Genomic DNA, 21,793 nt, shown 5'->3' on the forward strand with positions numbered 1-21,793 from the left:
GGAACAAAAAGACCAGAACATATCACCCCAATTTTGGGATATTTACATTGGTTGCCAGTTAGTTTTAAAGCAGGGATGGGCCTGGCACCAAGCTATTGTGTGAAACAAGAGATTCCTATTGGCTGTTCCACAGTCTCGCTGTGTGTGTATATATACTGTATATACGTATATAGACTGTGTGTATAGGTCTGGATAGTAGGCTTGGGCCGATATTCAATAGTTATATTCGGAGTATTTTCTGTGGTATTGAATATTGCGCTGGACAGATAGATGTTCTTGCCTTGCTTTTACAGCTTTTGCAGTCAGTTTTATCTGGTTTGGCTTCTTTTACTCCTTTGTAAAGTAAGTGTTTTGTAACTGTTTTGAAAAGTGATATAATAATGATAATGATAATAAAATTACTAAAATTGTTGTTGTTGTTAACTAGATGTAATGTGAAGCACCCAGGTCCCTGTAAAACTCAGGGGCTGGGTAGCATTCAGTACCTTCTCATCACTACACCTAAAATTAAAAAAATAAAAAAATAAAAAAATCATCCACCTAATAACATTAACAAATACGTCATAATCTCAATTCAAATCAAGAGTATCTGGTAATCCTGCTTCATGTTTTGTATGTTTTTTCCTCATATTTGCAGTACTGAAAAGAGCCAAGAAGAGTAAGAATGACCTGATCAACGCAGAGGAAGGCGAGGACCATTTCACTGACATCTCATCAGTTGGTGAGAATGATACCTGATACAATATCTGCCATGTTACTACAACTCACTATACTGTCCAACCTGCAAACTCCATTATGTTAAAGGCAGCACACACATAAGTGCTTCTCCACTCAAGCAGTCCACAGCAATGGCTGGACTTGCTTCTTATTGGTCGGTGAAGACCCTTGTCCCACCTAAACTTTCCCATAATTCATTGCGCAAGTACCAATCACTGCAATCTGATGCTCCCTCCTCTGCTCAGACTGCATTAATTGAAAAAACAAGTTTAAAATCTCTTTATCCAAGGAGAGGGGCAACAAATTAAGATTTTAGAATATTGCACTCAAGTTTCTATTTTTCTATTTTCAATTTTGAATTGGAGTGTTACATTGATACGCTTTACATGGGCTGCGGCTGTTTTAATAAAGTCTCCCAGTGCCGCCTGTCTTTGGTCCAGCCCCATCACTGGTTATTATTAGAGCCCAATAAGGCGAGCGCCGCTGCACACGATCAAGATGAGACATGGGGTTCAGCCCTGGAGAAGAATCTGACCAAAAATGTTTGATTAAAAGATTGAGAAAATAGAGTTTTAGATAGATAGAGATGGAGGGATCAGAGAGCGGTAGGTGGATAGAAGAAATAAAATATATAGCAAGAGAAATATAGCAATCCAATAAGAAATTTAAGAAGGATACTAACCAGCAAAACTATCAGTCCCCATAGGATATGATACCATGAGAGATAAAAATATGCCATAAAGTATGATAAGGTCACTATAAACCTGCTATTGGATAGCACAGACACATTATACGTCAATAGGACAATTATAGGAATATTACATTGACATCACAGAACTATAAGAGCACTATGAACTCACTACTGTATCATCAACTCACTATAAACTCACCACAGACACACTTTAAATCCCCATAGGTAACATAGGTAAGTTTATAGAGTGTGAAAGAGAGGTAGAGACAAACAGAGAGAGAGAGAGTGTTAGTGTGGGTCGTCAGGTTATAGGAGTCAGATGTCTGGATTAAAATAGACCAGGAAATGATTAGCCCACTCGTCTTCCTGCGCCAGTAATGAAATGCTAATAGAACAATTTTTCTCCTTTCTTTTTTCGTCCAGCCCCACTTGACATTTGGGCTTAATTTAAGTTACAGAGGGTTTAATATGGCACAGGCAGGATGGGGGGGGGGGGTTACTGCACTGTGCTCTAATGGTGCCAAGGGCTTCACTTTGGCTCTGACACAGACAAAGCTCATCAGAGTATGAGAAACCTTCTGTTCAGAATTTATAAGTTAATTATATCCCATTCAGCCAATTCATCCTGCAGCCGCGGTTCTTCGTAGCCATTTTTTTTTTTTTTTTAACTCTGTGCCGCCATTATTCACCTTGACAAAATGTGCACCCCCTGTAAGCTGGGCCATGTGCCAGTCGATTTAATGATAATCATAATAACATAATAACTTTATTTTATATAAGATTAGATTTGATAAAACTGTATCGATCCCTGTGGGGAAATTGTGGTGTTGCAGCAGCAAATGGTAATAGCAAAGAAAAATAGAATATAAATCAGAAAACAGCAAAGACGGTGTTAAATATAACACACCCAGCAATTCCAACACTATTTATATGTAAAAATATAAGAATGGAATGTATGAGAAAGAGCATGTAGAGCAAACTGGGATACAGACCCGAGTTAGGGTAAGAGGTGATGGGGTTATACCAACAAAGCAATATAGTGGAACAATAATGGAAAGATAAACATCATCACATGGATCTATATCTTTTATGCACAGTGCATAAAACTGCACTGTGCTCTACATGTGTAGAAATACTTCCGAATCAATACCATAAATAATACTACTGAATAAATATAACATAAAAATTCACCCGTAGAAATAGATGTAGTAGAAGTGATGAGAGCTTAGACAGTAGACACCAAAATTATAGGGATGGACGAGTTCACATTTTTTGGAGTCAATTCCAACTCCGACTCCTCGTAGTGAAATTGATGAAAATGAAAATCAACACAAAAATTTAAGTTGTACAACAAAACAAATTTATTACATTACCACAAAATGGTACAAAACTTGGTACAAATGTTCTGTAAAGTCTGGTTAGCTCAACAAGTTTTGTAGCAACTGTCCAATTGATGAATGAATTAATTACAAATTTGTTTAAATTAAACAGTTTCTTCGATTCCAGAGTTTGGAGTCGAGATCGCAACAGGAGTCGACTCCAATTCCATTTATTAGTAGAATTGATTCTCAGAATGGATGGGATGGAATCGAGAATCAACTCTTTTGGAGTCGACTCTCCATCCTTACAGACTCATCACTGTGTCCTCTGTAGATTGTTGGCTCCAGTGCTCCATGTTAACACTATGTTGAGTGATAGTAGGCTCCATGCTAACAGTTTAGCATACACTATGTTGAGTGATAGTAGGCTCCATGCTAACGCTTTAGCGTACACTATGTTGAGTGATAGTATGCTCCATGCTAACACTTAAGCACTTTAGCATAACGTTAACACTTTACCATCTCTGCGCCATTGAAAAAGAGGTTTCCAACCCTCAGTGTGTCTTCCGAGAACTAAATAAAGGTTGAATGAATGAAATACATTATATTGAGTGATAGTAGGCCACTAGCAATATCTAAAAAATGAGAAAATGAGAACTTGTAGCAGCTCTGAAGCTATATGGTAAATAATCTTAAATGATATGCTGCTAAGTCTGGCAGTTTTGATGTTTGTAAATTGACCAACAAGACAATCTCCCAAAAACTCTGCGTATTCCTTTAAGACTTGAATGTGCCTTGCTGTGTGAGGACTCTGTAACTTTATCGCCACTTTGTGCATTTTGTCCCAACTGCCCCCCCAGGGTCGCCGTTCGCCCGGGCCAGCGTGAAGAGTAGCAAGAACGAGAGCTCGTCGTACTTCAGGAGGAAAGAGAAGAGGATTCGCTTCACCATCCGCCGCCTGGTCAAGGCCCAGAGCTTCTACTGGACGGTGCTGTGTCTGGTCGGTCTCAACACGCTGTGTGTCGCCATAGTACACTACGACCAGCCCGAGTGGCTCACCTATGCACTGTGTGAGTACATGTTGTGTAATTAAGCACACTGTAATGCAATCAGTTGAATCAAATACAGTATTAATGTTTTGGATTGAAGCTGCAGATAGATGGGTTTTTTTTTATTATTTTGTGTCAATATTAAACATCATATTAAGTATTCAGTGTTTTTCCCAGAATGTTATTCTTGTCAGCATTTAGACCATAATGGGACACTAAAACTCTCCATTGAAAGCCACACTAATGAAATTATTTTAGGTGGGTTAACAGCTCCTTAAGTATGGAAGTGCACAGTTAACTTGATTCAAATGTTAATGCAAATTGGAAAATGAAAATGCAGTCCCACAATAGCATTTTTCCACTTCTGCATGCATTATATGGGTCAGAATAATAATTTAAATGCAATAATCCAGTGGTTCTCAATCCTCCAGTAGTATAGCCCTGCTGGTTTTCTATCCTACCTGGTAGTCAATTCAATTCACCTGGTGTAATCAGGGGCTGAATGAGAGCTGGGACACCAGGTGAATTAACTACCAGGTAAGATAGAAAACCAGCAGGGCTGTGGTACTGGAGGACCAGGATTAAGAACCACTGCTAATCCAATTTGTATTTGAATTTTCATTCTAATATGCACATTTGCTGACAATTATTAAAATGTCAATGAAAAAGCCACTGTCACAAACAATTCATGAATACATGAAACATAGTCCCGCCTTCAAAGAATGACTGACAGTTCGGTAGACCATGAAAAAAAAACAAATTAGGGAGACGGCTTAACAACAAAGCGGGTCAAGTCTTTGAAAATGAAATGTCAAATGGCTTTTTCATTTGCATTTTCAAATTGTCCGGTTACACATGACAGGAGCATGAACAAAGCAAATGCAATGGGATTACTGAATTTTAATTTTAATTATGACTTAAATGTTTCACACATGAATGAAAAAATAGGTTGCAATTGTTTTATTGCAGTTGAATTTTCAAATTTGAATTAGCATTTGAATATTGTTAACCATTAAAGGATAAGGCTGGTGTTTTTTAATGCATTGCTTACCGTCAACAAATCCTATGAAAATAACAAAATCAGCAATGATTTTGTTTTGCCAACAAATCTCGTCCATGTAGCTGATGCCCAATTGAAGCCATGTCCCAGCAGCCATAGAACTCCATTGTATTAAAAAAACGATTAAAAACACATCACAGAGCCATGCCGTTTCTCTGGCAGCATATTTCATCATCGCGATGCACCGGGCCGGCCGACTTTTTCCTCAAACAACTTAATAAGCCGGCTGTAAACACTTTGCGATCTCAGGAAAGTAGTTCCGTAGCACCGAAAATAGTCCCCGGCGTAATCAAGAATTTGTTCCCATTTGAATTTGATTTGATAATAACTACAACAGCCTGACTTTTCGTGGTGACAGTTAGCGATTTTTAAAATTGAAACTATGTCTTTGTGAGCTGTATTTCAAGGTTTTTAGCTTACAATTGGAGCCAGTGACTTCCGGGTTGACGGCTAAAAACGGTACGTGGGAAGTCAGAAAGTAACGGGAGTAGAGCAAACGCATTGTTGATTTTGTTATTTTCATAGGATTTGTTGACGGTAAGCAATGCATTAAAAAACACCGGCCTTATCCTTTAAGCGGAGCATGTCTTTGAAAATGAATAGCTGAATGTTGAATAGCTTTTTCATTAAAATATTAATATTATCAGCAAATATGCATTAGTAGTAATAGTAGGCTTACATGAAAATTCAAACACAAATTGGATTATTTCATAAAAATTTTGACCCAAATAATGCGTCCAAAATGGAAAATGAAAATGCTATTGTGGGATTGCATTTTCATTTTCCGAATTTGCACTGAACTTAACAGTACGCTTCCATACTGCAGGATCAGGCAGTTTTCATAATAATTATAATAAAACATACCTTTATATTTGCTGTGTTCCTGAGATTTACCTCCATCATATCAGATTATATGACTGGCCAATATCAATTTTTTCATAAAAGGTTAGCCTACCCCTGTATATAATCTAAGTCTAACCCTGTATATAATATGCCTGCACTATGGATCCACATATGCACGCAAACTCATAAACACACCCATGTGCAAATATACATCACATACAAATGTAGATTTCACGCGCACACACGCCAACACACGAGTAAACACTCATCTCACACACTCCACCATGGGAGAAAACAGCAGTTATTTCTTCAAACAATAGACTCTATCTCTGTCTATTTGCTGTGGGTGCAGCTGAACAGGCAGCAGTAGCCCGGCCCTACTGAATTGTGGGAATCAGCGGGGAGGCCCTATTTGACCCGGGGCATTGATCTGTGTGTTTTCTCATTCTCCCCGGGCAGACCTGGCGGAGTTTGTATTCTTAGGCTTGTTTCTGACCGAGATGTCCATGAAAATGTACGGCCTCGGACCCAGGAGCTACTTCCACTCCTCCTTCAACTGTTTCGACTTTGGGGTGAGTCGTCACATTCCGCCGGGAGCCAAATCAATCCACAGCGGCAGAGATGGTTTTGAGAGTGTGAGACGGTAGAGTCATTCAAAGGTTTTACTGTGTAGGTCTGGAAAGTCTGTAAAATGAGAATTGAGTTCGGGAATTCCACAAAAATGTCCCAATGCACATATGGCCACACGTCTAGTTGTTGCACTCTCATTTCATTTTATTTTGAACTTGAAAATGTGTAGGAACCCTGACTTCAGAAGAGTGTGTTTGCAGGTGATTATCGGCAGTATTTTCGAGGTGATCTGGGCTGCCATTAAACCCGGGGCCTCGTTTGGGATCAGCGTCCTGAGGGCCCTGCGACTGCTCAGGATTTTCAAAGTCACCAAGTGAGTGAACCTGTCAAGTCCCAAAATACATCGCTGTACTCGGAACTGTGGTATTTATGTATATATTTATGTATATGTGTGTGTAGGTACTGGAACTCTTTGAGGAACCTGGTGGTGTCCCTGCTGAACTCCATGAAGTCCATCATCAGCCTGCTCTTCCTCCTCTTCCTCTTCATCGTGGTCTTCGCTCTGCTGGGCATGCAGCTGTTTGGTGGCCAGTGAGTACCTTGTTTCACCTCTATAGCTTGTTGTAGAGAGGTCAAACTAAAGCACATTGGTTGGCTAGATCGACCGTTTCCAAAGTGGGGTCCAGGGACCACCAGGGGTCCTTGAGGGGTTTCCAGGGGGCCCCATGCAAAATGAGGAATAGCTTAATTTCATTGTTATTTCACGTTCTATAAGATAGCATGGTGAGGGAATGCATAAATCGGACTATTTTTATGACAGGTTTCACTGTCCCTACTGTTACGTCCCAACCTACAGAATAGACAGTTATGTAATTCTGTAACTAGTAATTAGACCTTGCCTTCCATAGATCCATCAGTCTGACGAAGGCCTTCTTGGCTGAAACGTTATGTTTCTAATATTCTCTAGTTAAACAAACATCTATTAATGGAGAGAGTGTGGAGCCCATCCATTTTGTACAAGCAGCCACATAATAACAGTGCACATGAAGATTAACGATACTTGTTAAAATATAACAAACAGTGAAAGATAAAAGTGTTGTTAAATTAAGTGATATATTGACTGAGACAAGAAAACTACATTATTGTGTTTAAAAGCGCTTAGAAATATGTAAAATTTGGATTCTGGGAAAACTAAAACTGTAAAATCCAAAACTGGGAAAGAACCCGTACAGCATTTGGCAAAAATTAAAACAGATTTCACAGGCTCCTGAAAATATTTGTTCATTCCCCTGTCTTCTTCCTCAGTGTGTCCACTAATGAGATACCGACTAAAGAAAAGAAACCAAGGACTTATAGAAGGCAAGGGACAAATTCAGTTGCCATTGGAATCCCCTCTATCTGCCTCCCTCACATTGTGGGGAGATGTAATTAGGTCCCAGTAGATACACAGAGAGAGATACAAAATGTCAGCATTAGCACAACTCATCCATTTGAGGAGAATAAACACTGAGATCAGCCATAAGGTCACACAGACTAGGCACTCAGAGTGCTAAAATGCACTGGGCATATATTGCACTGGGATAATATGGTGCTGTCTGCACCAGCCTAATGGACAGGACGAGACTGTTCTCCGTTTTACAATAGCTGGAGGAGCGAATGTGACTGTTGCGGCTCGGGAAGCTGATTACCTTCAAAGAATCGGGTTTGTTTTCTCCCCGCAGGTTTAATTTCGAAGACGAAACGCCGACAACAAACTTTGACACGTTTCCAGCAGCGATTCTCACCGTTTTTCAGGTAAAGGTCAACGCCGTCACGCTTTTTTTTTTCTTCTTCTGTTTTAAAAGAACACTTCTACTGAACTCGACTCACAAACGCCTCTCGTTTCTCTCATCCAGATCCTAACCGGGGAGGACTGGAATGCAGTGATGTACCATGGGATTGAATCGCAGGGGGGCGTTCACGGCGGAATGTTCTCCTCCATTTACTTCATCGTTCTCACTCTGTTTGGAAACTGTATCCTGCCCTATTGATCGGAATCGATTAACCTTTGTGGCTGTCGGGCAGCGCGACTCCACGCCGTATACCATATTGAAATGATTTATCATTGATTTCAGAATGGCAACGAGAACTGCCGCGAGTGTAAATATTGATTCTGTATTTATCGATTCTTTTCCTGAGACCGCAAAACAACCAGACACTCTCCTCAACGTCTTCTTGGCCATCGCCGTTGATAACCTCGCAAATGCCCAGGAGCTCACCAAGGTACCGTATTTCTTTACACCCCAAGATGTCTCGGCTCCATAGGAGTCTCTACCGCAGGAGCCGGTGGAAGTAGGAGAGCATTACCCAGAGCATCCATCAATAACAGTCCCTTACCTTAAATTACACGCCACATGCACACTTCATCCCCTTCCTTTACGTCTGTTGAATAAAACGATGAATGTCCTTCTCGGGACATACGGTACCTTGCTTTTATCGGTTTCATAATGCCGTCCTCTGTGGGGGTGGGGGGCAGTTGTAGCGTGACTGATGTATGGCCTGGTCAGTAACTCAAGGTAATGAACCGGCCCAATCGTTTGTAGGATTTGCAGTTGTTAATATTTCACCGCTGGGGAAGTACCTCGCTGCTTGTACACACTGTGAGCAACGTGCTTGATGGGTCGCTCTATTCTGACCGATTGTGGGCAATGCGAGAGGCTCCGTTTGCATCTATGTAGCGGTCTTGTGCAGCTACAAAGCCTAGCTAGCAAGCGCTAAGCAGGTAGTATTAATAAAAAATAAACAGAAACAATTTAAGAAAATGGATTAGGGTTAGGGTTAGAAAAGAAAATTCTGTCAGAGCTTACCATCGACCCCAACAATGGTTGCAAGCATTCTCCACGCATCATTTTTGAGATCTTCATTTCATTCCTGTCTTCTTTCAAATAAAAGTTGGAGAGAACATGCAAGCTTTGAATGGCTGTAATCATCTTCTTGTCCATTTTGCTATTGTTCATGAAACAAAATCATATCAAAAGGGAAGCAAGGAAGCACAGAAAATTCTTCCTGGTTGCTCAGGTCTACAAGAAATGACTTCTGGTGACTTGGTGATCATGTTGCTCACAGTGTAGAAGCACAGAAGTATCTACCGCAGTCAACCGATCAAGGTCATCGTCATGCATGTATGTATGTATGTACGCATTTGCACATACTCTCCAGGATGAAGAGGAGCAGGAGGAGGCCATCAACAAGAAGCTTGCCCTGCAGAAGGCCAAGGAGGTAAAGGAGGTCAGCCCCATGTCGGCCGCTAACATTTCCATCACTGCGTAAGTCGTAAAGCCCGTTCAAGTCTTTCACTTTCCGACTTGCATGCACACACCCGCGTAAAGAGACAACATCTAACAACATGCTAACAGTCTCTTTTTACGCCTGTTTCTGTGTAGCCCTGTCTCTCTCTGTGTATTTACACACACATACAATGTAGTCAGAATATTTGTCCGGCATTCTTTCTTGATACGTTCGATGCATGATCTCTATGTTTGATTTAGCTGGTTATTTGTTTTCCCTAGAAGACCACAGGATGTAGTACTGTAAATCTGAATGTAGAAAAATGTAAAATGTGTTGACTGAACTCCTCAGAGCGAATGTCCCAGTGAAAGTTGATTTTAAGCACACTGCCCACACATTTATATATTCTTTACTCTTTCCTTTTTAAGTCAGATCCCCATTCGCTGTCTCCCAAGTGGCTGGTACAGTAGATTTCTGCGGGGTCCACAAGAAAAATCATACTTTAAATAGAGACAAAATACACTGATATATAGCACAAATTACTATACTGTAGGCTCATATCTTGTTTTCTTAAGTACAAATACAAATTTGTTTTCTTTACTGTCTTTCTCCTCTTTAGTCAGATATACATGTATGCATATATATTCAGAGTTGCCAGAGCACAGTTCAGCAGAGTGACCTAGTGGTTAGAGAGATCGACAGCCAGTGTGTCCATGATATCCCATTTTATTTTTTATGTTTTCTGTTTCTGTTTTTTTCTTTATTGAGTGTTAAGCGCAAAGTCACAAATTTCCAAATATTTTTTTGCTATGATGAACTATGATGTGCGCTGGCTCACAGGTGCAAATGCACTACAATAGCCCAAAGCAATTGGACTAAGAGAAACGCACTGCAACTTAAGAAACGATGCAAATTCAAAAACACGTACGAAAATCCAAAGCAAATACAACAACGGAAACCCGCTGCAAAAGAAGAAACGTGCTGCATAATGCCAAAGCAAATACATGAACAGGAAACATGCTGCAAATTCAAAAACACATACAAACCACGAGAGCAAATGCAACAGAAAGCACTCCAGTCAATACAACAATACAAGGGAAACACTCCAGGCCTCAAGGGGAGCACTAAGTGGAATATGTTGATTTGTGTTGACTGGATATGCAGCGCTTTTCTGTTGCATTTGTTTTCGTGGTCTGCATGTGTTTTTGACTTTGCATCATTTCTGAAATTGCAGCTCATTTCCAGCTAATGTATTTGCTTTGGCATTCTGCAGCGCATTTCTTATTTTGCAGCACATTTCCGTTGCTGTATTTGCTTTGGATTTTCGGACGTGTTTTTGAATTTGCATCGTTTGCAAATTGCTTTGGGCCCTCGTAGTGCATTTGCACCCATCGGCCACCGTGATGATGTGTCATATTAGAAACGCTGAAGAGAAACAGTAACATTTGATAAAGTTCCCTCAAAGTTTTTACTCATTTGAAGCGGAATCTTTTGTCTGTAAAGAAATCCACATTCAGTCCATTTGTTTGGCATGTGATAGGAGGTTAAAGGACAAAGACGAAACAGAGAAATGTAGAATGGTGTCTGGCTGTTTTTCTCTGACTTCATTCTATATGATGTTCCCCCCTTCCCCATTTTTGTTTTGTGCATGTACAGTTTTCTAACGCGCAGTCGAGGTAATGCGCACTCTAGCAGCTCATCCGTCTGCAGCGTTAACTCACTGTGAGTTATTACCTCTCTGTTACAATTTATACCATCTAAATCCTCCCGTCATCCTCCTCTCTCCTTCCTCTCCTCTTCCAAATCCTATCCTCTTCTGGTCTCACCATTACGTCATTCTTGTGTGTTGAACTGTAACAGAGGAACATGGCAGCTCTTTCTTGTCCATACCTCGTGATAGAGCTGTGTACTTGTTTCAATATTTTCCATCTCTGTGTTTTTTTAATTATTGTCCTGTGATTGAGTGATTGTGTCTGTGTCTGTGATCATGGTAACCGACTGTAATTGACTTCCTTCTTTTAGAAAAGTGATTTTCCACTGACCGTACCTCTCCTTTTCCGCAGATCCAGAGATACTTCATGTCATTGCTCATATTACATGTGCGGTATATGTACAGTATATTTGCAGTGGTGATTGAGTTTCCCAAGCGGGTTGTAAACATGCAGCATCTTATTGCTTCCTTGTTGGCTTCAGGCCTGTGTTGTACAGATGAAAGACAGAGATTGAAAGAAGCTCTGCTCAGTAGAACCAGAGGCAGACGCTGGGTGACTCAGCACTTAGAGACTGTTGAATGACCAGCGTTTCTCCTTTATAGGGTTCGACTGCTGTGGGTTTTTACAGATGCTGTTTTTACAGATACCTTTAGATTGAAACTGATGATAGCTGAAATTCAATAATAGAACCATTTACATGCCAAAAAAAAAATTACAAGTATTCAGGCACAATTTCACTGGGTGCTGGGGACCAAATCAGAATGCTTTGCTATTCACTAACCATGCACAATGAGTGGAAAGCTGCCCAATAGCATTGACTGCACCCAATTCGGTAATAACCAACTCCCCCAAATGCATCGTCGCCAGCAAGTAGCAGAGCAAGGGAGAGGGCTTCCCATCCAAGAATCTCAAATCAGATCAGACAACGCTCCAATTATAAAGGGGCTGTAGGGCGCGAGGGTGCTTGGTAGATTAGTCTTACAGCTGAAGCAATTTGCACTTGCAATTGGTAATGAAGGGGGATATTTTGCTTGTGCAGTGCTCTTTTCAAAGGCTCGCTTGTGCCACAACTTCATGGAAAAGCCTCTCAAACAGTGTCTCAGTGTTTAGACTATGGGACGCTAAAATGCTTCCTTGAAATCCAGGCTAAAAATAAGAATAATAATGTATCAGCAGAACAATATATCAGTCTGACTGTACCCCTTTACATTGGACATCTGTAGAGTTCAGGAACATGTAGTCACACACATCAATATCTTTGTCTCCTATCCTCATTCTTTCCCCCCCTTCCTCTCAGCGAAAGCAAATTCTTTTGGGTTTTTGTTGTATCATTTTGCATCTCTACTGTATGTGTCTCTCCCCTTGTCAGTCTCCTGAAGCTTGTTTTCCCCCTTTGTCCTTTGTTTGACTGCTTACCGTAACCTGTTTCTGTCACTTTGAAGTTACTTGCTAGTCTCTCGCTCTGTTTGTTTCAATGTTGCTCCCTTTTATGTGTTTGTAGGAGTTATGTCTGCACCCCAGTCCATCACTACCTGAGGTAAAGCCAACCGCCTGCTAGCGAGGTGGTCGATGATGATGATTACATGCGTAAAAACATTCATGTCCTCATAATCTACATTCTCGGGACAAGACAGCATAAGAAAACAGAGCTGCTCCCGCATCCTTTGCCATACACTCCATGTTGTGGACTTTTCTGTTCATTCAGTGACTCCAGTTCCACCTTTCCATCCAGAAGCTAGAGTTCTTATAGTGTGCTTGTTGCTGAGATCTTTACTGTAGAAGGTAAGGAACAATATGTACATGCATCGCCAAGTTGATGGACCGCTGAGAACATGCGATAATCAAGAGCGACCGCATATTTTGTTAATAAGCAGCGGAAGAAAGCTAGTTTCTCTTCCTCATTGATAGGGTAGAGTGATAAAGGTCTCTGATGAAATGTCACATGTCAAAAAGAGACAGCATGGTTTCCAAAGCATATCAAAATTGCATGCGTTCAGCCATTTCAAAGTTCCGTATTATGTCAGACATTGACGGGGCAAAAGTAGCATGTCAGAGCATGGTCATGTGGCCATGCTTGGCTTCCGTTCAGGTCCATCCATGGACGAGCTCTCTCCACAGTCGCGAGGGTCCTGAAGAAAGGTCCCAGTGATGTGCTGTGTTGAAAGCTTCATTGCACCTTGGTCATACTGTAAATCATTCAGCATGTAGGGATTATGTGTCATCATGAGGTTTGAAATGGTATACTGCTGGTTTTATATGCTACTATACTGTAAGCTACTGCCATTAAGGCATGAAGTATAAAGTACATACTGAATGTTTTACACCTCCAATAAAACACTTTTATCCTTATAGAAATGACAAACTAGTAACTGCTGAAAAAAGCGGACCATGTAACAGTGACGCTGACCTGAGTAGTGAATTTAGAAAATTAATTATAGGGTGTTTAAAATTTGCTATTTCAAAGTCCCGGCGATGTTGATTTGTCCGGTTCTTCTACCCCACCCCCAGTAAGGAGCAGCAGAAGTCGATGAAGATGATGTCGGTGTGGGAGCAGCGGGCCAACCAGCTGAGGAGGCACAACCGGGCGAGCTGCGAGGCCCTGTACAGCGAGCTGGAGCCCGAGGAACGCCTCCGCCTCTCCTCGGCCCTCCACATCCGGCCCGACATGAAGACGCACCTGGACCGGCCGCTGGTGGTGGAGCCCCGCGACGGGCCCCTGCTTGGCGGCCACCAGCACCACCACCACAAGTCCTGTGCGCCCGAGGCTGAGGGCGAGACCGCCGACGACCCCGCTCCTCCGCCTCAGCAGCCCCGCCGGCATCACCGCCACAGAGACCGGGACAGAGACAGAGATAGGGAAGAGATAAACGATAACGGAGAAAACGGCAAGGACGGGAGGCACCACGTCCACCACAGCCGCTCCAAAGACCACGACGGCAGCCGGGGCAAGGAGGGGAAGAGCGAGAGGTCCCGCAGCCGAGAGGGAGGCAGGAGGCACCACCACCAGAGCTCGGTGGATGAAGGTGGAGGAGGAGGAGTGACAGGCGAGAGAGAGCATCGGCATCACCATTCGCACCGGCAGTCCCGAGAAGGCAACGGGACGGTGAACAGCGGGGGGAGGGGTGAGCGAAGGTCCCGCCATAAAGACAGCCGTTCGTCCAATAGGGACGGGGAGAGGAGTTCCAGGGGAGAGAGCGGGGCCAATGGGGAGAGGAGACGACACCGGGCTCATGGATCCAGGGGCCAATCCACAATGGAGGGAGAGGAGCCCTGCGAAAGAGACAAGACCCACAGTAACAGGTATGAACTGAAAAATGTTTTTGCCCGGCCATTAGTGTGAGATATTTGAGTATATTATATATATTAGTATCTAAGATATTATCCCTGTTCCTGGGACAGGTTTGGTGACTCGGAGGGGGACTCCCTGGCCATCTCCCCCCAGCAGGGGGGGCCAAACTGGCCTTCTGACAGACCTGAGGACTCAGACAACCAGAGGAATGTCAGACGGACCGGCCAGACCTCCATCCACATCCCTCCTGTGACCATCACCTCCCCGCCTGGAGAGACCACTCTCATACCTAGTCAGTATCAGCTGATGCACATTTAACACTTTACATTTTAGTTAAATTTCAGGTACTTAGCTGAAGCTCTAATCCAGTCTAATCCACTAATCAGTGAAATCACCTGTAGATTTCACAGTAAAAGATATTGTACACACAAAACTTGAGAAGTGCGTACAAACAGAAATTTTCACCAATTGGGCGGTCTGTTTAAGCTGTCAAACTCACTTGCTCATTCTCTGCTGCTGCTCGCCCTGCTGCCACTGTTGCTGCTCCTGCTGCCTATGCATCTCACACCCCACCACCGCTCCAGCATCCATCTGTGAGCTGTTTCTTCATGGTTCCCCATGGGGGTTGCAATTGATCTCTCCCTGCTCTCGCTTTTGGTTGCCTTTTTAAATTGCACTGCGCAGGAAGTCATACAAAACAGAATCTTGACACCAAAATCTGTTTTTACATATTTCTGTATTTGTATTTATTTATTTTTTTTTTAACTTTTTTAGTGGGTGCATGAAACCAGTATTTTTGTGAAAATTAAGGTAAAGATGCTGTTGGTGAATTTATTGAACTTTTAAGGTGATTAGCCAACAGTACAAACTGAATTTGAAGTCACCAACGTGGGTCTTTATCAATACAGTATTTTACATGGTGATATGTTACTTCTTCACTAGACGTTTTCTTTGAATCTCTCCTCTAATTAGCTAGCTCACTCCTCTCTATTGTGGAAAGTTTATTTTTTGTGTCGATTACAGGCCATTGTAAGCCAAAAGTAAAGGAGGGTTGGAAATTATTACAAATACAAGACCTCCCCCAGAACTACTAATCTAGTTCGAAAAGGACTTACATGAAGGTTTCAGTGTCAGTAAAGTGTAGGTGTACTTTAGTTTAGTATGTATCCGCTCAGTGTTAAGAGTGGGTAGAGTGGAGGTAGAGTTTACTGTTCAGCCTTCTGGAGGTGTTGTGGGCCTAAATTAGGATGAAGCATCTGCGACGGGATTGATAACTCATCCACCTCCCTTTCCTCTTACATCCAAGTCTCTGCCGGCACTCGTCCTAAATAGCACAAGGGATTGTTACATGAGAGCCTGTGTATTTGTCAATGTTAACAGTGCTGTAATCGAACCATCTGCCTTCACAGTGAACAGTATCGACTCCGAGATGATGCCTATGAATGAGAAGACTCTGGAGGATCTGAGCCAGTGCGGACCCAAACCTATCCTGCCTTACAGCTCCATGTTCATCTTTGGACAGACCAATCCGTAAGTCAACTGAGCCTCCTCCATCCACTGATGTACCTCCGTATAAGACCTACATAACAAGCTATGGAAGTGACACTACAGTACGTTTAGGCGAGATCAGTTTTTTCATATCACGAGAGTGTTTTCATATTTTACTTGGGATATACAATTTTATCACAGTACTGTGGAAATAATATCCTGGTGATAGTTTGTCTTAAAGAGTAACTAAACACCAAACCCAAATCTGTGGTGAAGCCTGAAGACTGACATGGCCATCTGCTATTGGCTGATCTTAGGTGCCCTCTACAGAGTACGACAGGTGGTGACGTCACTTGGCACCAAAGATCAGCCAATAGCAGATGGCCAGTTCAGTACCCAACTTTTCATTATTTGGTGTCAGGCTTCAGCACATATTTGGGTTTAGTTAGGCTACTCTTAATGCCTTGTTTATATCATTCTAGATGCTTCCTGCTACTGTATATCATTCACCGTGAGAACAGATACTGTTTTCACATTTTTTGTGTATCTAGTGAGCCAAAACAAGCTTGGATAAACCACGATGTGAGATGTAAATAGGCTGGGAAATCTAAACATGCCCAAACATAATGGGGCTCTGGCAGAGCAGTCTTACTCCAACAAAAAAGTCTAATACAGGCCACTATACCTCCAGGTTTCTGGAGACAAGCATGTTTACTTTGTCCAGTGTGAACTGTGTGTTAGATTTGGTCAGTACATTCCCTGCTGTATTGAAGCAGCGTCTGTTGCAGAAGTAGTTTTGTATGACTCTGGCCATTGGATGGAAAGCGCTCTGCATTTACTTGTTGTATTTCCAACCCTTGCTAAAATGTTGTTCATGCAAAACTACATACATCTTGATCCAAGATGTTGAGCTGACTTTCTGATATCATCAGACTTGAAGCTGAAGAACTGTTAGACAGCTGCAGTAGCATTTCTTTTTCATTTCCCTCACCTTCCCCCCCCAGAGCGGATGTTTCAGTGTTAGATGATGAATGTTAGATGAGAGGATAACAGTGTGTTTGTGCTGCAGCCACAACTACTAGTGAGCCCTATTTTCTTGACAGCACATGTCAGAGGTTATACGCTGGCGAAGTGGTATTTTCATCGGGTGCACACAGGTTTTTTCTCACCTGCGTCCTTTTGATATTTTGGTGACTTCCGCAAACTTGACTGTGCCGAAGTGGGAGGAGAGGCACTCCTAGGGGGTGTGTCAGTAATGATCAAGCAGTGCGGTGCAATTTTGGTGTCAGTGATTACCAGGATTTGCACTACCGCCTCCCACTTGCTCAGTTGAGGGAACAGATCCTATTCAAAAGTTTACCAACCGTTTCTGTGGATGATATGTTGGCCAATTTGACTTTGATGTTGTATAGGGAACACTGAATCTCGCAGCCAAAGATGTGAGGCCATCTCAGGAAGCGTCAGATGACTGACTGACTGACTGACTGACTGACTTGAATTTCTGTGGGAAAAAGGCTCCTCTGAAACGGGCCAATCAGTACATGGTCAGGTTGTGATGTAGAAAGTTGACTTGGAGTCGACCAATCACCTTATGTTTGGGGGAGGGGGAGTGGACGGACCTCTATTACTTCCAGCCAATCAGAGGAGTGTCTCTTTCTGGCTGCTGGAAACGCCGCCAAAAAAGCCTGAAGCTCTTCAGGTGAGCGAGAAGCTCTAGAGAATAAATTACTAAAAATAATCAGGAATTATTTTCACATTAAAAAAAAAAAACGTAGTGTGTTGCATACAAATGTGTAGAAAAAGGAACGTAAGTGATATCACCCTGCATGTAATTACCATCTGTCCACCGAGCCCCCAGGAAAAGCTGCAATATTTAAGTGCACTTCCTCAAGAGAATACAGTAGCGCTTTCCTTTCTGCCTCTCACTATGTCCATCTCCTCAGTGGGCTCGTAAACCTTCACATAAACCCACTGTCAATTAACCATGCGCACACACACACACACACACACACACACACAGCATCCAGTAGCCGGGCTATATGGCAGACATTAACAGAAACAGTGTTGACTCTGGGTGATGGCTCTCTGGTGGCATGTGTGCTGATGGGATGAACTGTGTTTATAGGGTTAAAGTATGTTTGTGTGTTTGGCTGTACCAGGAACAGAACTGCAACATGGAAATACAGTAGGTGTGTGTGTGTGTGTGCGGTTGTGTATCATATCTATCTTTACTATAGTATATCTATCTATATCTACATACCTAGACACTCTCTGTACATAGTTATGGCCCTGTGTACACCTGTTAATGTGAATACGACCATTTTGCACATTATGTACAAATATGTTCACATATTCGTTTTCTTCATATTCCCATATTCCTCTAATTTGTTCTATATTGCATATATTGATATTTCTTTACATTTTGTCACTTGTTTCATACTGCATGTATTTTATTTTATGGTATATTATCATATAACATTCATTAATTTTTCTTCGTGTCACTATGTTGGACAGCTGATTTTTTTTGCGCACCCACATATTGTTGTAGTTCATATTTTCTTTATACATTTAAATTTGACTTTCTACTTAAATTGTTCTTGACATGTTGGAATCTCTCTCTCTCTCTCTCTCTCTCTCTCTCCCTCTCTCTCCCTCTCCCTTCCAGGGTGAGGCGGCTGTGCCATTACATAGTGACCATGCGTTATTTTGAGATGTCCATCCTAGTCGTCATCGCGATGAGCAGCATCGCTTTGGCAGCAGAGGACCCTGTCTGGGCGGACGCCCCTCGCAACAACGTGAGACACACGCTGTACATGAACCTTACACACACGCACACACACATAGTATACACAGCTACAGTTTGACCGATGTGGGAGGCTGATACGGATATCTTTTAGATATATTTTGATATTTTCAATATCTTTAAATTTGACCATTTTCACGCCAAAAAATTACAAGAATTCAGCGTTTCAGTGCCGAGAACTTTATTCTTGTCAGGGTGGAAAAGCCTCTGAAACAGCATTTAGACCATCATGGGACACTAAAACTCTCCACTGAAACCCAGCTAATGAAATTCTTTTGGGTGCGTTAGAAGCTCCTTAAAGGAGGTTTTGGTCGATTTTCCTGTTGGTCAACTTTCCCGTTAAGTGATGACACTAAAATCATCCAAGTGTCCCTCCTGTGCTCCATGCTAACACTTGAGCATGTGGTGCCTACGAAAGGAAACGCACACACATACAGAGACTCATACGCATGATTACTACACACACACACACACCAACTGTTCAAAGGCAAAGGAGAATAATTAGTTTTGCTTCACTTCTCCACAGTTTGTTTCTTTACTTTAATCTCTCTGTGCAGGTGCTCAAGTATTTGGACTACGCCTTTACGGGCGTTTTCACTTTTGAAATGGTGATCAAGGTAAGCGGCTAGAAGAACACATAAGAGATCCCCCATTGACTTTGACTACACTTTTTCTTCCTGAGCGTTTAACTATGATGACTGTGAACTTAACTATACTATATCAGAATTGATTTGCTGGTGTTTTCTCTGTTGTTCCTGGTGGTGAGCCACACAACTCATTCGATTTTCCACTTACTGAAAATGCTTTAGTGTGATGAATGGGGAGAGGACAGTAAGGCAGTCAGAGTCAGAGCCTCGCCCTCACCATGACAGTCATGGTGCTTTGTGGTGCACTTAACCTTCCATTCTGGCAGAAACTAGAAGTAATAATCCACAACATTTTCATTTAAATTACTGTCTTTTTTGCAACTATCTATTACAAACATCGGTGTCTGGTAGGTCTTTCATGGGAAAAATCCAACAGAAAATCCAAGGAAAAAGACAGTAGTCACAGTACTGGACACACTGTTTGATTGACAGGTGATCTCTGGGAAGAGCAGTGCAGAAACACCACAGCAATGAGCGCTGAGCAACAAAGATGGAGACGAAATAAAAAGGAACTTGCTGAATCGCGTACCAGTCTCTCTTTTTGAGTTTTTTAGTCGGATCTTCATCAAGATTTCTACAAAAACATTTATCTCCAAGCTCAGTGTTTCTTCTTTAGAACTTTCAAACAGTTAAATAACACCAATTTTATTACAAGGCTGGAGTCTGGTAAATTATTATATTCTGTTTGCCCTGTCATTAGTGGAATAAATGACAACAGTGTTCTACTGTGACAGTGTGCGAAAAGAAAAATGCTATTTAAATTAGTCTGAGTAATTCCGTTTCATATTTCTGTCTCTAATCAATGAATAAACAAAGAATTATGAAATGGAAATATTAATTTACTCATCTCCTTACCATTTTATGAATTGCTTCATTCTTCAACATTAATTGCCTCATTGAAATGTAAATTTAATAAATTGCTTTACAAAATATAGTTTATTTATATGTTAATCAATAATAATTAATTACCAAAATATTCTATACAAATTCAGTGCCACACTCCATGCTCCGTACATTCCATAACAAAATTAAGTTAAATTAACATAAATAAAATTAAATTGAATAAATAAGAATAAAATAAGAGGTTAAAAAATGAACAGGTTACCACAGCATGACAACGAATGCTCCGAGTTTCCTGATTGGCAAGGCATTGTGGGTATTTCAGTTTTTGTTATCACAACACAGTTGAACTTCTTGTGCAAATTTATTTTTAAAAATTGATAGGTTAATAACTTGTCCATTTTGATGTGTGTTTCAAAGAAAAGCATTTTTAAAGATTATTCAAAGAATCCAAAATGGTGCCAAAACTTTTTGGCGGACATTGAGTCCTAGAGTCAGAAATGAGAAATGAGGAAGAGTATGGTATAACAGTGGTGTGTTTGGTGCAGATGGTGGACCTGGGCCTGCTGCTTCATCCCGGTGCCTACTTCAGGGACCTGTGGAACATTCTGGACTTCATAGTGGTCAGTGGGGCGCTGGTGGCTTTTGCATTTTCGTAAGTCCAATAACTCAAACACTTTTCTCTTAAAATGAGCAATGGTTGTGTTCATATTTCCAAAGTTCTGGTTGGTTATCCATTATTGTAATTCAGCTATCTGCCATGTTTTACTGTTGTATTAATGTTTATATTATACTTTATAATTTTTATGTTGTGTTTCAAATGTGTATGAATGTGATGAGAGGCTCTGTAGTTTTGTTAAATAATCTTCTACACTATGTAATTTAGCTACCAGGGTTATTAAGGTAAAATGTACCATGATTTAACAAAACAAGGACTCCTTCTGAATCAGTGAGTGCATGCAGTATGATGAAGGCTCATTTGTAGTGTTTGCAAGCAGTAACATGTTCTATTAAGGGTGGTAATCACATTAATGAATTTCTATACTGTTAATATGTCTGATTATACATGTGAGTATGTGCATATCTTATGATAAAGCAGGGATGTGATCAACACAAAAAAGCAGCAAAACGATAATCTTCCATTAGAAGTGAATGGGAGGTGAACTAAAATCCTGAACAAATCCTGGAAGCGAGATGTGTGTGTGTGTGTGTGTGTGTGTGTGTGTGTGTGTGTGTGTGTGCGCGCGCGCGCGTGTGTTGTTATGTTGTGCTGAGTGTGTTATTGACATGATCCTCTCCCCCGTTTCTGTGCTGGGATCGTTTTGAAGGAGCTTCATGGGGTAATGCCTCCTCTCCCTCTCTCATCTTGCCTGTCTATGTATCTGTGTGTGTGTGTGTGTGTGTGTGTGTGTGTGTGTGTGTGTATGTGAGAGAGAAAGCTAACATGGCTTACACTGCAAAAACAAGTAATTTCGTCACATATTAATTCTTAAAAAAG

The 21,793-nt window shown here is 41.6% G+C and overlaps 1 protein-coding gene across 1 annotated transcript in view; it reads left to right on the forward strand.

The window, feature by feature from the left end:
• Positions 1–21,793, forward strand: part of cacna1ba (calcium channel, voltage-dependent, N type, alpha 1B subunit, a) — a 135,193-nt gene that overhangs the window by 75,601 nt on the left and 37,799 nt on the right. The window contains 16 exon segments of the mRNA XM_078285198.1: positions 638–719; positions 3,577–3,797; positions 6,139–6,251; positions 6,510–6,622; positions 6,709–6,840; positions 7,971–8,043; positions 8,145–8,262; positions 8,444–8,511; positions 9,448–9,554; positions 11,173–11,238; positions 13,737–14,528; positions 14,628–14,809; positions 15,927–16,047; positions 18,671–18,800; positions 19,366–19,425; positions 20,844–20,950. Coding sequence (XP_078141324.1) covers positions 638–719; positions 3,577–3,797; positions 6,139–6,251; positions 6,510–6,622; positions 6,709–6,840; positions 7,971–8,043; positions 8,145–8,262; positions 8,444–8,511; positions 9,448–9,554; positions 11,173–11,238; positions 13,737–14,528; positions 14,628–14,809; positions 15,927–16,047; positions 18,671–18,800; positions 19,366–19,425; positions 20,844–20,950 — 2,485 coding nt within the window.

This window comes from Centroberyx gerrardi, chromosome 8, assembly GCF_048128805.1.
Source record: "Centroberyx gerrardi isolate f3 chromosome 8, fCenGer3.hap1.cur.20231027, whole genome shotgun sequence".
Lineage (NCBI taxonomy): Eukaryota > Metazoa > Chordata > Actinopteri > Beryciformes > Berycidae > Centroberyx > Centroberyx gerrardi.